This window comes from Podarcis cretensis (assembly GCF_951804945.1).
Source record: "Podarcis cretensis genome assembly, chromosome: 3".
NCBI lineage: Eukaryota > Metazoa > Chordata > Lepidosauria > Squamata > Lacertidae > Podarcis > Podarcis cretensis.
This window is the reverse complement of record NC_137172.1, coordinates 87380353-87397353: the sequence shown is the minus strand read 5'-3', so window position 1 is coordinate 87397353 and position 17001 is coordinate 87380353. Positions and strand designations below refer to the sequence as shown.

The 17001-nt window shown below is 38.8% G+C and overlaps 1 protein-coding gene across 50 annotated transcripts in view; it reads left to right on the top strand.

Moving 5' to 3' along the window:
- Nucleotides 1-17001, top strand: part of RIMS1 (regulating synaptic membrane exocytosis 1) — a 228609-nt gene that overhangs the window by 157461 nt on the left and 54147 nt on the right. For 12 of the 50 annotated variants that reach the window (XM_079970358.1, XM_079970361.1, XM_079970360.1 and 9 more), the window contains one exon: nt 9575-9687. In XM_079970358.1, coding sequence (XP_079826484.1) covers nt 9575-9687 — 113 coding nt within the window. Of the gene's footprint in view, nt 1-895; nt 974-3148; nt 3221-7819; nt 8003-9574; nt 9688-14480; nt 14511-17001 lie in introns of all 50 variants that reach the window. The other 38 variants (XM_079970356.1, XM_079970359.1, XM_079970355.1 and 35 more) reach the window with 9 other exon arrangements.

The following is a 17001-nucleotide window of genomic DNA, read 5'->3' as shown; positions in this document are numbered from 1 at the left end:
CTTGTAACAGGTCCTCTGTATATGTGCATGTATTAAGTTACTGAACCATAATTTAAAATAGCTAGGTTTTCTACACACACCTCCTCCATGCTGTGTGCCATATCTTGACAGCATTCCCATTCATTTTAATCCAAAAAATATTAGTATTGGTAACTGCACGTGAAATAATTTTATCAAAGAAATGATAAATATGTATGTGGAGGCAAAATGGAGGCAAAAGCTAGAGATTCACATTTTTAAAATTGTGTCCCACTGATTTACAGTTGCCTAAGGCTGTTTTCTTTAAGAAAGACAGGGAAATAGTTAATAAAGCTGGCATCAGAATAATTTTGCTATATACCCAGTATAATAAATTGGTTCTTAAGCTAAAAGCACAGGATCTGCAGTAGATAACTGGAATTCTTTCTCTCTCGAAGTACTGCAGTTACTGAAAACAATAATCAATAATATCTATATATGGCATTCTTAGGTAATTTTGACCAATATTTATTTCTACAAATCCAAACACTAACCTTGCAAACATTCACCTCAAGGGGACAAATTTGGTTGTGTTATCAGCAGGAGTAATGAAAATAGTAAAGCCAAACTTTAGTTTATTCACTGCAGATGAACTATTGTTTGTTATTTCTGTCTTTATCCTTTATTAATGTTTTCTGTTACAATTGTTGCAATGTCACATTTTTTTAAAAAACAACAACAACACTCCTATTTCTGAAACACTGAAAAGGAGAGATCAGAAATGTTGCTTGGATGTACTACAAGAGGAATGTTCTTGGTTCATAGAAATATCTTGATGCATGTCTCCATCTTCACTGCATGTGACCATCTCTCTGTTTCTATCTGTTTCTGTCCATTCTGTTCAACTTTCACTTCCATGTTTCCAAATCTTGTGAAGAACAACAGCGCTGGAGTCTTGCATTCCAAAACAAGACAGCTTAAACCTCCTAAGTGCTAATCCGGAAGAAACACAGAGGTATCTTGCTAAGTTGTCTTGAAACTCGCTGTGCATAAAATACCAAGTAGTGTTTGATAAGCCATACCTTCGTAGCTCTGTGTCACGCCAGTCTTATTTGGCATTATTTCTCATTCCCTTGAATAATATTAAATTGGGGGGGGGGGTTAGTGTATAATAATAGATTTAGTTCAAGGAAGCAGGAATATATATATATATATATATATATATATATGATGTGAAAAGTCATTATATATGAACTGCAGTCTTAAAAACTGTATGTGGCACAAGAAGTCATGTAAACACTGCCAAAAGAACCTATTTCTGGGAGACGGGAAAATGCGTAGAGGGCAGTGTAAGTGACAGACATCATCAGACCTTTTGAAGAAGTCTCCATGAATGTAAAGTAACTGGGGTGTAGAACAAAGTTCAATAAACAAAAGGTTCCAGGAGTCATTTCAGACCCAATACGAGGGAACTAGGCTAGGACAATGTACAACAAAATGGACCTGAGATGGAGGACAAGGAACCATCACTAACTAGTCAAGCACGTTATATGATGGGAAGCCGGCATGTTATATAATGGATATCATCCTAAGGGATAAGGCAACCTAACAAGCGTGTAGCTGCTCCAAAGCTGAACCCCAGGAAATGCAAGATCTTGGACTATAGCGAGTCTGAAGACCAACCCAAGGCATGACAGGACTAGTTATAAAGAGTTTGGTCTTTTTAAGTCTCTTGAGGCACAATGGGTCAGTGTTTGCTTAGTAAAGATGTTACCATAGCTTAGGCCTCTATTTTGATTTTCATAGTCAGTCTGAATTAGTTAGATGATCTGATGGACATAAAATAAGCAGGGCCTGTGTCTTTGGCCCAAATCATTGTTTAAAAGTGTTCCAAACTTCCAAACCCTGCGTTTTTTCTTCTTTTCCATGTCATACTGATGGCAGACTTGATTGCTCTGGTTTGAGAATAAAGGAGACGGGAATGTTTTGCCAATTGTCCCCTTGGCATAAATCAGGCCTTGAATTCTACAAGCCAGAATTCATTCATGTCAATTTTTCAGAACTTTCAGAGAGATTTACCAAGAGCTCTTCAATACCTCCTCTTTTCCTAAGCCATTAGGTGCTTTTAGAATTCATGACTTTGGGCTTGTCTTGATAATGCCCATGAAACTGAGACATTGTTTCTGATCCCATGCTTGGACAAGAATACCAAGAAGCCTTTTAAAATGCTGTGGTAAAACATTATTGTATTGATTAATTTGTGGTCCTAAAACTTGGTACATTGAAAATAGCTTCTTGGTAGATGGTTGTGTGACTATGAAAACACAAAAGGCATCTCAGATGAGAAAAGCAACAGAGAACAATTGGTTTATACCGACATGGTATATTGGTCCATCTAGCTCAGCATTGTCAACACTGATTGGCAGAGGTGCTCCAGGAATTCAGTTAGGGGACTTCCCCAGTCCTACCTGAGGATGCTAGGTATTGAATCTGTGACCTTTTGCTTGCAAAGCATTGCACCAAACCATTGAGCTACAATCTGACAGCTAGTTAATTTGTATGTTGTGGTAAGAGTATTCTAGAACACCATAATGTCCAACCTAGAGAAAAAACTAAAAAAAGCTTGATTCAAACACTCATTAATTTTATATTGGTTTAGCAATTGAAATATCAATGAATTTATAGTCTGATGCCTTTATCTTATCACGTTATTTAAAACAGGGGGATATTTTTCACATTCTTAAGCTCAGATTAATTAAAATAGAGTTTTATTGTCATGGAGTATTTAATCGACTGCATTGTTTGCCATCTGTGTTACTTGAAAGTGTGATGCAAAAGCAGCCTGTCACATTTTAACCTAGAGATAATGTCATTTCCTACCACATTTAACATTACTTTGGGGTGAATTCTAAAATTTCACAGGAGCAATTTCATTCTGGATCAAGTGGGTGTGAAAGTGCTGCAAATAGTGATATCAAATAGGTTAAATCTTGTTGTTTCTGTCCTTGGTGAAGCCTTCATAGTCATACATTTGTTGAGTGTTGTTGCTGGCAGTTCTCTTATTCAAATTCCATATTTACTAGCCATTCATAAAACCTTCCATCTGCTTGAATTTCTGTGATATATTTCCTGGATCACATGCTTTCCTTCCTTTTTTCCTTTTTTTTTTTTTTGACATCTCATTTCACAGGCATCCCAGAAAGGTGGAAAGATATAGCACCCAAAAACAGACTAGGAAAGGCTCTGCGTCTGAAACAGAAAGGTAGGACTGATGGGCTACTGGAATTGCTCACATGCCGTGACTTCGTATGCTGAGAATCTGACAAAAAACCACAAGTAAATATTCTGCTGCAGATAAGTTGAAAAACCTATTGGGTTGTTTCCAGTATTTGTGCTAGAGGGCTAGATCCTGAAGGACAACTGGCAAAGGACATCTCTATGGCAGCAGGTAGCTCAGTTTGCTAGAGCATGATGCTGAGAATGCCAGGGTTGCAGATTCAGTACCCATAAGGGACAGCTGGATATTCCTGCATTGCAGGGGATTGGACTAAATTGATCCTCCAGGTACCTTTCAACCTGTGATTCTACACTGTGATTCTATACTATCATTGTATGGCCAGCCAATGAGGCTCTGAGCTTCTGAGCCTTAGCCCCTGAAGAACCTTCACTCTTGATGCAGAGGGTGAGAAGTCAAAATAAAAACCCTCCCCATCACCCAGATATTTTGCACCTGTAACATTTTATATACTACTTTCAGAAAGTAGCAATAAATAGATGAGAAAAATGGGTGAAGGAGACAGTAGGAAGCTTAACAAGGAGCATCAAATTATAATAGTGTGTTGCATCCAATGTGTTGTTTTATGCGAGTGTACAACACTTTTCTTAGATCCCTTGTGTGTCTTAGTGACTATCCCACCCCTACCCCAACCACCCAAAGCTTCTCCCTATGGTTGGAGAACCCTCCATAACAGTTTAGCATATGGTGAGGGCAAACAGCAAAAATTGGATATTCCTTGACATGTGGACACATGTGCTTTCTGCTGCTGCAAAGTAGCCACAATGCAATATAATGTGCAAAAGAATTTTTGCAACAGGGTTTGTATATGCTCCTTTCATACCCTGTGTGCTTAGCACAATATGAGCTATTGATATAACATGAAGTACAAATGTTAATAAATGTTCCTTTAAAAACATTTAAATTTCTGTTTCATTGTCCACTAACTGTACTGCTGCATGGCTTCTGTTTCTTCCTTACCCTTTGTTTAAAAGAACATATAAAAACTCTTCAATATATATATATATATATATATATATATATATATATATATATGGATCCATGCTCAATTCAGTTGAAGGTGCCAGCCAATTTTTTTAAGCAATTTTTTAAAAGCAATGCATTGCAGTTACAATGCATGGGGAAGGCATTCTGACTCCATACATATGTCAGAGTTCTTGCATCACAGGCCAGAGCTTTACTTTCTGAAGTGTGAAGTTCATTCAAATAGGAATTAATTGAGAGTATATCATTCGGGGTATGGATTTGTTCAAAGACTTGATTGACTAGTACATTAAGAGGAGATCTACTGTAGTTCTTTCTGTTGTTACTCTTTTTAAAAGCTAAACATTACTGTCAATGCCTCTGAAGTCCAGATATAATTCAAGTGGCCGAGCACACACAACAGGGCCAGAAAGGGCTTTGTGGGAAGGGAGGGAAGATGTGTGTGTAAGAGAGGAAAGCCAGAAGAAACTTGGGCTGAGTGGCTTAACTTTTCTTAATGAACTGAGTTTCTGCCTCCTCCCTCCCCAAAGGGATCATTTCTACTCTCCTCATCTGATCTGAGATGCTAGGGCTTGGCTTGCTATCACTGAGACATGCTGCTAACTGAGGCATCTTCTGGTGCCTACTTTTTGCAGAGACATTGGTGAGAGGTGGAGCACTGGAGGGGGGGCTATTAGGTAGGTTGGGGGAGGAGGAAGAGGACTTGGTGGCATGGGAAAAGTCAAGTTGGTGGCGGCTAGCGAACCACCCCTTCCTCCTGATTTTGGCACCAGTAAATTAGAGCAGTGCCAACAACTCCCCCTCCCTGGTGACCAGCTCACGAAGCGCCGGAGCAAGCAGCCCAAGTAGTGGCGGGGGATGCGGGGGGGCTGTGCTGGGTACCCGGCGTGCTTTGGTGGCTGCACACCTTGCACATGGGGCTCAGTAATTATGATTGTGAATAATGCATGGGGACAAGTGCGGATTGGTCCGGCTCCAGCAGACTCGGGCTGCATATGTAAATGAGGGAGGGCACTCAGCAATTAGCTGCTTCAGTCCCAAACCCGGACATTTTGCCAAATTTTAAAAATCCTCCCCGACAGAAATTTTAACCCTGAAAAAGAGGACATCTCCAGGAAAATCTGGACATGTGGCAACTCTACCTTACTCCAGACACTTACTTTTGGAAGTACTTTTTCAGAATGAATGTTTTTAGCCCAGAGGCAGGGAACAGGTCCCAGCTGGCAAACGACAGGTTTGCCTGTGGAGGTTAAAGAGGGATTGTTTTGAAGCATTTATATGACCATACGTGATAAGGTTTGGTGGGAGGGGTTCCTCCACCCCACATGCATCAAAGTGCTCCAGTTACATCTGGTAGGGTCAGTAAGGTTGGCCACTGTGAGAACAGGATGCGGGCCTTGATGGGCCATTGGCCTGACCCAGCAGGCTCTTTTTATATTCTTAGTATCAGCTTATCTTCCCATCTTGGACTCCTCCAAGTGACCTACCAGTTAGTCTTTTTTATTTATTTATATTCACATTTACGACACAATTTACGACAGGGAGTTATGCACAGAAAAGCCTATTGATTTCCAAGATCTCAGGTGCATTCAGCTCTTGTTTATTTTAAAGTGTATTTGCAAGACGGTGCTATAAGAACACTTTGCTTGCTTGCTTGCTTATTTATTTATTTATTTGCCTTATTAAAACCTTTTAAGATTTCCGGTAATAAAATCTGTAAATGGCAACAACAGGAGTGTCGTATCTTGTCAATATAAATACGTTGTTTCACTTCCTGTTACATAAATGCCAGTTCTAAAATTCCCAAACATTTAAGGCTTGAATCTAAAAAGTTCAGCAGGGTTGTCAATAAATGTCCTTTCTTCCCGCCCTGTCAGAGAGTGTTTGACGCTTCAGGCTTTTCAAGTCACTGTAGGTCATGAGCCTTCATCTTGGATAAGGAATTGCAAGTTTTACAAATACCCACAGCATACACTGGCCATATGGGGAGGGTTTTTTTTTATGAGAGCCATCTCTGTATGTGTGAATGTACTGTGCTTCATGAAAAGTGCTGTCAGGGCAGATATAAATACAGCAAACTCTGACTCTTACCCACATGAACAGCAATCATGGAACCCCCCCCCCCCAATCAACCGATTGCCAAGCAATTGGCAATTTAGCCTAACCATCACTTAGCATTGGCTATAATTTTGCCTAGAATATATGAGCCACCTGCTGGAAGTAAAGCATTAGTGCAGGGAACATAATGAAATCTATAATGTTTGTTACTCATATTATATATTTTACTGCTGGCCTTACAAAGCACCCCATTGGGGTTAGACAGCAGACTTGAACCTCCCCGCAAAGGTCTCACTGCTTTCATGTACTCTTTTGTAGGCTTATTGCCACAATCATGCAACTGGGTGGCTTTGATGTAATAAAGCTATTTCACAGAGCTGGCTAACAAGTAACCTAGTAAAATAATAAGGTATAGTGCTATACATTCCATTGGGAGAGTTTCTCCCATCACTGTTACATTGTAATGGGGGGAAAGTCATCTCCCAAATGTTAGAATTCTTTGAGCATTGGATGCTTGGTCTCTCACACAATAAGGATATGGCTATGGGTGAAAATAGACAGCTACTTCCCACACAGTTGGACACTTAATAACTATGCCACAGGTTACTTCTAATTCCATGAAGATAGAACATAATAAAGAAAGAAAAAGGAGGGTGGGGGAGAGACCCAAACAGATTCACCTGTATGCTCTAACCATGCCATGAAATGTTACCATATGTTTTGCTTCTCCACAGTTGTAGAAGCATGGTAACTCTCTTGGTCCATGGTGTTGCTATCTTGCAAATGAGTATGAACAGTGCTTTTTTCAGGGGTTACTCAAGGGTATGCAGTACTGGCACCTCTTTTTTGTTGTTAAAAAGTTTGACACTTACTGTAACAACTTAATGGTGAGTACTGGTACCTATTTTTCTAGGAAAAAAAGCACTAAGTGTAAGTGCATGAGGAGCTTTTAAGTGGCAACCTTCTTCTTCTTCTTCTTCTTCTTCTTCTTCTTCTTCTTCTTCTTCTTCTTCTTCTTCTTCTTTGGTGATCACTCGTAGCCGAGTAAGATCGTCTTCTATAAACACGGTTTTAACAATGAGTCCGTAAGTGACTGTGGAGGCCAATTCTGGAACCACACGTCCTTCCATAATAGGGACATTGGTTTCTGGGCAGGAATTGATCATGGTGTGGATTTCCCAAGCGTGCACATTTCTCCCTCTTAGCACGTTTCTCCCTTGCATCCTGAGTTTGGGTGTCTTTTAAAAAAACTGGGAAGAAGTTTGGTCTTAGAACTGCAAGTAACTATCTCATCATTTTTTCAGATTCGTAGCTCCAGATTGTGTATTACTGTGTAGTGAGGGATAAACTTGCTGTTTGATCATTTACTAACCAGATTTATGAAGATAACGAATAATGAATGTTACTGAAAATCATGGATTTGCAGCTACAGATACTGGTGGTGATTTGGTGTGTCTCTCTCTCTGTGTTAACCTTATATGCAGCTAATGACTGAATCCAATTTTTTTGGCCCTAATGTTTTAGGGTTCTACTGCCATGTTCTAGAAGGGGACTGCCACCCCCAAGAATCAGTGATCAGCCAGTCATTACTAGGGGAAAGCATCACACTCGCTCAAGGTCGAGTGAGCATTCTAGTATCAGACCCTTATGTTCTGTACATCACCTAGTTCCTGGAGGGTCTGCACCACCTTCTCCACTTCTGACAAGGTTGCTATTAAATGTACAGCACAGCATTTTGTTTCCTGCCTCCCAGATGTAAATGTGGTGGTGTACTTTCTGGAGTACATGCAGTGCATCCACTCATTCTGGCACTCCAGTGCAATCTGTTTCCCCCGCCATAATATCTACACTTTTCTCATATTCTCCGCTCAAGTCCTATCTCCCCTATCTGGATTGTTTACAGTCATACCAACAAGCTTTATCACAATGGTGAAAATCAGCCTCTGTTTTGTCTTCCCATTGTTTTGTTGTGTTATGCATTCATACGAAAGCTTTCAGAATATTTTTCATTTTTCAGAAATGTGCTACATAATGCAAAAGCCTATTCATATAACAAAGGGTGTGTTCTCACATCACACGTTTTCTTCATACTAGGTATGGAAAGGGAAATTGGGCTTTGTTATTATCATATGGGTATTGTGCACACTGTACATTGTATAGAGAGGCTAAATAGACAGGAAATAAGTCCCAGCAAACCCAGAGACGTGATTATGAACAGATTGGGTCCTGAACTTAGAACTGGTATGATGAAAGTATTGTATAGAGAAAACAGTGAATGGAAAATTCCCCACCCCAAGCTTACGAGAAGCAAATAATAGTTATGGTTGACTTGTCCCAGCTTCAGTGATGCTTCATAAGTTTATCTTAAACCATTTCTCATCCAGTGATATAATCTGTTATTCTTCAAGCCCTTCATGGTATTTGTAAAGTTTCCTGGAAGTGCTGCACCAGGAAAAACAATACCAATTTGATCAGCTAGCCATGGTGTCAAATGAGGATACAGAGAAATGAGAGAGAAGATACATACAAAACAAAAAGAAAATCCTAAACTCATATTCATAGGGATTACATAGCTGATGATGTGTGAACATACTCTGACTCTTGATTTGCAACTGTCCCCTTTCCTGTATAATAATCCTCTACTTCTGTGAAATTGCTTTAGTACGTAGCTTTATACTGGTAATGTATCTGGAAAAAGAATGCAGGCTGGATAGAAGATTAAATTCTTTTGGAAGTACTTTACGACATTTTTACTACCAGATGTACACTGTCAATTGTATTATTCAGTAGTTGTGCTTTAAAGAATGAAAACTATGGAAAGCCTGTAGATGTAAAATATATATAGCTAACCTATTTGTGTGTGTGTGTGTGTGTGTGTGTGTGTGTGTGTGTACTCATGGTTTTTTTCTCAACCCTTGTTATCCATAGCTTTCCAAATGGAGTAGCCTACAGTATTTGAATCCAAATTCAAAATGGAGTTGGTGATTTCACCAGTTCCAGATTGGTGATTAATTGCCTCTGTAGCTAAGTAACTTTCTTCTAGTCTGCCACATCAAAGTGAGCTAATTGAAAAGGCCTTTTGAGTTTTACACACACTTAAGCAGGCTAAAAATGAATGTTTTCTGAATTGAACAGATACTAATAGCTTATGGCATCATTGCAAAGTAAGGTACTTCCTCTCCATCATTTTAACAAAAGTATTTAGCCTTGGTGCTTGTAATATATCTTTGGTTCAGATGTTTGTTACACCATCCCATTTAATCTTAATTTTGCCTGCAGAATGCACCAACCAGGAAGTCCCATGCAGTCGTCTCCAGCAGACACACCCTTCAGCAGCCGTAGGGGGAGACAGCTTCCACAAGTTCCTATCAGAAGCGGCAGTATAGAGCAAGGTATCAAATAACAAGCTTACAGTTTAAAATCTTGGGTTTGTTTTCCTTCCTCTTCCTGTGCTGCAAAACCATCTTGCTTTTTCTTTTTGTAAATAGAGTCTTCAATGCTTTATTGCTTTCTGCTGATTAACAAGTACATTCTTATAAAAGTGGATTGCAAACTAGGGGTGTGCAATTGATTATTGCATTGTTTCAAAAAGTCTGTTTCATGTTTTCTAGCGATGTATGTACTTTTAAAGCTGGGTTCTTGGCAAGGGGGCAGATTAAGGTGGCGGAGAATAACCCACTCTGTTTATTCATGTTTCATTAATTTTGCTGTCTTCCTAATGCTAATTGATTGCAATTTGCTGACAGAAATGTGAACAATGCAAACAATATCCCTTTCTGAGCATGTCAAAAGTTAAAAGCAAAAGTTGGGGGAAATTAATGTACTACTTAGGAAAACACAAATGAAGCCATCAGCAACACATTTAGAGAAAATTTGAGACAGATGGCTGAGAGATATTGCAGCATCTGCTATCTAGCTTGTACTAATAGCTTTGTTTCTTCATCATATTTACAACAGTTTAATTACTGGATTACTGGGCTGTGGTGGGGATGGAATCACCTGCTTACATTTCTGAAATCACAGATATCTAGGTTTACATTAGAGATCATGTGAAACTTATTTAGCGTTTTCGTATTTTAATTACATGGTGCAGTTCAGAACTGAAAGGGCAAAACATTGAAGGTTTTCTTTCTCTATAGCAAATTGATGTCATGCATCCTTGTAGATATGAATATGTATTGAGAATGAGATGGTTCAAATGTTCATTCTTTGCCAATACATGCATCATATAGATGTGAGTTTCCTAATGAATGACAGCCATCATTGAAGAGTAGAGAGTATGTCAAAGTGGTTTCCCATTCCATACATTCATTTTCACTTGGATATTTGCTCCTTTCTGCACGTGGTTTTGATGTGTAATGTATCTGCTGTTCTATATCATGTCACCATGAATTAAAGTCTCATTGGTTCAACAACTTGCTACAAAACTACATTGCAGTTCAACAGGTTGCATGATCTCAAACTGTCAATTATAGGATGGCTGTACAAAGAGGAGAGAGTTTTGTGGATATTTGCATATTATTTCTTTGTTGGCACGTAATAAGAAAACAGATGAGGTATAATGTTTGTGTGTTTTCCCCCTGAGTGTAAAGAATTTCTTATTACTGGAAAACTATACTATGTACTATACTATTTCAGTTCAAATGATGCTTATAGGATTTTGTAATCTGATCAACCGGTCTCCGTTTCAAACCACAAGAGTGGAAAACTAGAATGGCTGCAGCAATGTCGAAAACAAAACAAAAAACAATGCTGTGGGCATTTCCTTAAATAGGTGCTCTTACACTTGTACTTTATATCACTTCTTGTATATGCTTTATGTTGTTAAAAAAATTAACATGATGACTCTGGGTGAAGATTTTCTGGCTGGAACTTTTAATCTGTTGCTGTTAAAGGGACACACTTGTTTTGATAAAAGGTGCCATTCCTTTGGAAGTTCCTTCACAGCTGGCCATAACCAAGGGTGGGTCTGTGCATCTGTCTTGTGCATTTCCAATTTGCCCTCTTTGCCCACTAGGCATACAGGGTTTTGACTAGGAAAACACTGAGGGTTATTTCTGCAGGGATAGAATAAATTGTTAAAGTATGAAAGTCTTGCTATTTTCATTGTTACCTTGAACAGCGTTTTTTTCTTTTTTTAAGTGTTTCATATGTTCAGCCAAATCCTGCCATTTGTTGTTCTTTTCAATTTGTCGTTAACTCAACTGGAAATGTAAAAACTGGCATAGGAGGAGTTTTGTCCAAACGTTAAATCCCTCTGCAGTGCAATTCTCTGACTTGGCAGCAGTGATGAGATCCCAAAGAAGAACTGATCTCAATGTAAAAAATACAGGAAGTCCAGATTTTATTTCCTGTGGATAAAGGATAATGTCTACACAATCACCCTAGTGGGAAATGGACATCAAACATCTGGCCAGTTTCTGATCTTATCTGTTAGAAATAAAGATACACATGCATAGTGGAAGTATAGATAAATGGGTGTCTCCAATTAAGTCACACTCAGAGCAGAGCCATTGAAATTAATGAACAAGTGCCAGTTTAAGTAAAAAGATTTCAATGGGTTTACTCTCGATATGGCTTGTTGGATATAACCCATCGAGAAATATCGGAAATGACTTTAGGGGTTTCAGGAAAGCCTAAGGTATATATTTAGCATTATGAAGGCTGATGCATGCTGAAGTCAAGGAGAAGTTTTAATTGAATTAATTAGGCCTTAACCCCATGGCAACTTCATTTCCTAACCAAATTAGCCTAATATGCAGGGGCTCGTTGAGAAATATATCTTTAGGTGATTACAGAATGATACATCAGTCTTACAGTATAATTGAAAATGAACAAACTCTGGTGAAATGCTTCTATTGCATAAAGTTTTCCACATGCCTAAGATACAGGATAAAAAAGACAAGCAAAGACAAAATACTCAGCTAAAAACTGTAGCAAGTGTCAGTATTCTAGAATTGGCTCTCTTAATCGTTTTCATGGAAAAGGAATGCTGCCAGTGAAATGATGACTGTATCTTAATTATATTTACCGGTAGTAAACAAAACAAAACAAAAGTATAATTGTTCCGTATAACATTTGTGCCTGCTTGCCAGTTTGTAGCATAGTACGGTATCTCTAACAGTCTTTTGAGAAATGAGTATATTAGTGCAAGCGAGTGGCCAAAAGAGAGGATGTGAAAGGACACGTCTGAAAGAGGGAGGTGGGGGAAAGATGGCAGATAAAGTGTGCTTTCAAATGTCAGAATATAGATAGAGTTCAGAGTTCTAAAACAAAGCAACAGGTGTGTGTGTGTGTGTGTGTGTGTGTGTCTACTTGGCCTGAGCCCACTGATGCACTGGGACTAGATTACTACCATCTATAATAATAGGAGTGCCTTTAGTCCTTAACACATTTATATGGATTTAAATTGCATTGCTTTTGCTGGAATTAGCCAGGCAGAATTATTTTAAGGTTGAAAATCAAATAGGTGCATTACCACTGTCTTTCAAACACCCTACTATCCTCTACAATAATATTGTGTATATAAAAAATAAAGCTGTATCATGAAGGTCTTTACCTAGCTTGTTACAACAGTTTTTAACTAAAAAGTTATAAACCTCTTGAGTTTTCAGCACAGCCATGCCACCTTTACACCAACATGCTATAACGGTTTAAAAACAAAGTAAAAAATGGCTCCTTGTTCTTAGTATGAAGCTTTATATTCAATGCATATAGCTGTGTTTGTTGCAATACTACTACTACTACTACTACTACTACTACTAATAATAATAATGTGCAAGTGATACTTAGGGAAGAACATTTGCCAGCAATTGAGCTATGTTTGAACTAGCATTGCAGTTCACTGAGGACACTTGACCGCTTCCTGCTTATGAGAATATTTCAATTTTCAGACTTTCCTTTGTTCTGCTCTTGTTTGATTCAACAAAGCATGCTATCCAGCAGACTTCAGATGAATAGAGATTTCTAGAAGAGATGCTTGATGGATTTGCTTTCACAAATACCAGTGGTTATAGATTGCTAGGTGAACGGAAAATGCTGCTCTGGTCATTTACACTTAAAAAAATATTTGAACCTGGTTCAGTGACAATAAATCACACAAATCACAACTCCACCTGGAAGTAAGGCGATGTTCAATTCTGCAATATTTTGCACTGTTTCGTGAGCCATTTGATCTGGGCATTCTGCAGTTTAGTTTCAGATAGTAAACCCCCGTTTATTGAAAGGACTTCCTATTCATTTATTTCTTATTACATTGTTTAAAACACCTCTTGAATTATTTTAAAGTTGCCAGTGCTTATTGTTGGATTACATGGGACATCCAGGAAAGAAGAGGGGAGGGGGGTACCCTACAGCCACTGCATTTTATAAAAGTGGGTATTTTCAAAGGAAAAGTAGGTGTTCAGTAATATTTAATAAAGCAAGCTACTTTTAATGGTCACCGTTGTGAAAATGATATGACAATTGCTCATTGAAAAGTCATGCAGTAGCTATTCATTCATTCAATCTTTTGTTAACATACTCCCATAGGTGCTTCACTCTTTGTGTGTGTGATCCTGCTCTTCCGTTGTTTGCAATTCAAGCTTTGCTTTAGTTGTTGTTGGACTGAGCTGGAGAGTGCTTTCTGATACAATCGTGTATTTTTTAATACCGGTCAGATTAAGTGCAGTATGTAAGTACTCTAATCGGGAATGGATAAAAAGAAAATACTTGCTCCAATGTACGTTTTAGGCTCCACCCAGCACAATTTTTTTTTTGTGTGTGAATCTTTTTAAATGAAATATGTGAAAAAGTAACAGTTGAAGAGATGTCTCCTCACATGAGTAACCCTTTTTCTACTGCTTGTTTTCTTAAGTGCTCATTGTGTACAACAGAGATGTAGCTTTTAATTTTTTCAATATTAAAGTTTATCTTAAAAAAAGAACAGGCCACAACCCAACATGTTGTTAAGTGGGCTTAAGGCAATTTATTCCAATGGACTTGACCATACTTAGCTCTCTATTGGCCTCAGACTTTATAATTTGTCATGGTCTTGTCATCCAAGTTCCCCACATTAATTTTATGCATGCTGCAACAGAGCCTATAGTGTTTGTCATTCTCATGTATAACACCTTTTTTGTCTAACTTTAAATTTGCTGATTTCTTTCTTTTGTTCCCATCATTCCGTGCATTTTATTCATTGAAGAACAAGAGAATTATAGCTCATCATCAAAAGGTAAATATTCATGTCAATTTTACTAACACTCGTCATGTTATTTTTACCTTTCTTCTGCACTAATTTCATGTCAATCCATTTTTTGTAGGTTACATTCAGTTAAGAATGTAAATCTGTGGAAAAGGTTACTTCTCAAGTATCTAAATGTCGTCCAGTCCATTAGAGTCGTAAAATAGTTTTACTAACCTCAAATCTATTTTAATGAAATATTATCTCAACCTCTGACCAGGTACAAACTTGGTTGTCATCGTCTGGGAATGTTTACTTCTATCTCACAGATAATGAGAATATGCCCAGTTCTGGACCCAGTATAAAGGACTGGAGAATTCACACACAAAAACCCTTACCTTTTGTAGATCTTCTGAAAGCTCTGTTTAATCATTGGGATCAATATGGGCCACTTTAAAAAGACACTTGAGCCTAGTTTTGACAATTGTTCCATGTTTCATATACCATGGCTTTGTAAGCTGGAAATGAATGCTGGATTTTAGCATTCCTTCCCTCATCTCTACTTCAGTGTGATCCTGACTTATTTTCCTAGTCTGAGTTCCCTGGTTTGGACATAATGGGGGGCAAATGAGGTGCCAAAGCAGTAAGAAGTAAAGCACAAAGGAAGTCTCTGGAAGGGAACATCACAGTAGCAGTCAGGGAGAACATAATCCATTAGCAAATACTCACCATCACAAACAGGTAACTACAAGAATCAGGAAGTGTAACATAAATCCAGCTGGAAGGAGACACTGGGGATATCTACATCTGATGCTGGCCAAGCTGTTTATGAAGTCCAGCAGTGTGAAGAAGGGGGCAGTCTAGGTACCTGGACCTTTATAATGGGCAAAGCATTTCTGCCATTAGTTGATCAACCCACTACACTACTATCTCTTATGCTGACCTACCACTGGAGTGCTTCAGTGGAAGAGAACTGGAATGCATTCTTAGGAATGCTAGAAAGTGTCCTGGTGCAATGTTGGTCAACGGCTTTATGATATCAGGACTGTCCAAACAAATAATAATTATTTTTATTTTTATTATTTGTACCCCGCCCATCTGGCTGGGTTTCCCCAGCCACTCTGGGTGGCTTTCAACAAAGATTAAAAATACATTAAAATGTCACACATTAAAAACTTCCCTAAAGAAGAGAAGCAGGAGCCAACAAGTTTAAAAGGGAAGGGGTGGGGGAGGTTACTTGAGCAATAGAGGCACCTTATTTGAACCCTCTAGCAGTAGGCCACGTGGAGTACAGGCAGACAGCAAGTGACATCAGCAGGACTGAATTGTTCTCTCTATCAGGAGCTGGAACCAAACACAATGAGTGCATAAGTAAGCACTGCTGTGCCATTGGTTCCCATCAAGCTGCCTGGAAACTGTGCTTGGAACCTTTCAAAAGTGCTGGAAGTGCCTGCCTGTAAGTTTTCCCAAAGTTATAAATTGTAAGGCTGCAAATGCCTGTCCTTTGTTCAGGCAGTCATGGTGGAGGGTTGGCCACTGAGATCTAAATGGGTAAAGATAAACAGACAGTAGCTGATCAGCACAACTTTACTTTTGTAAGCAGGGGGGCCTGCTCAAGAATGCTCTACACATTTTTTTGTGGGTTTGATCTTAGTTTCTGCTAATGTATAACCAAAAACTACTTCCATGCAATTGCCCTTGTTCTGTAATTGTCTGTGGCAATTAAGACATGTTGCTGTCAATCAACACAATTCTAATTACTGTAGAATTAGAATTACTGTAAAGGAACAGTAACTTGTTCCTTTAATATTTCCTTGTATACTTGATTCTAAATCTTTTCTCAACTCCACTGCTTTTTTTTTTAAAAAAAGGAAAAAATCTATCAACATCTGCATCTCCATTTCAAATGCTTCATTGTGTTTTGTCACAATATGGCCTCACAGGCACCTGTGTGCACTAAAACACCAACAACCTGGCATATCTACCATTGAACTTACTTATTGTGTTGAGACAAATCTGTCACCCAGGAAGAATCTTGATGTGTGACCTTGATAAAGGCCATAAACCAACTGTTTTATCTTGTGTCATGACTCGTTTATGCAGCAAAAACTAAAAATCCCAAACTGAGTGCAGGTTTATGCTGCCAGTGACACATTAACTGCATTTTTGACTACAGTGGTACCTCGGGTTAAGTACTTAATTCGTTCCGGAGGTCCGTACTTAACCTGAAACTGTTCTTAACCTGAAGCACCACTTTAGCTAATGGGGCCTTCTGCTGCTGCTGCGCCGCCAGAGCACGATTTCTATTCTCATCCTGAAGCAAACTTTTTAACCTGAAGCACTATTTCTGGATTAGCGGAGTCTGTAACCTGAAGCATATGTAACCTGAAGCATATGTAACCTGAAGCGTATGTAACCCGAGGTACCACTGTACTTCGCTTTTGTGGGGGGGGGGTGGCCACCACAGGAAATTAACATTCCAGAAAGAAGTAACAGGTAGAGCAACTTAAAGGAAAGTCTATGGCTGCTGTTTAGAACTTGC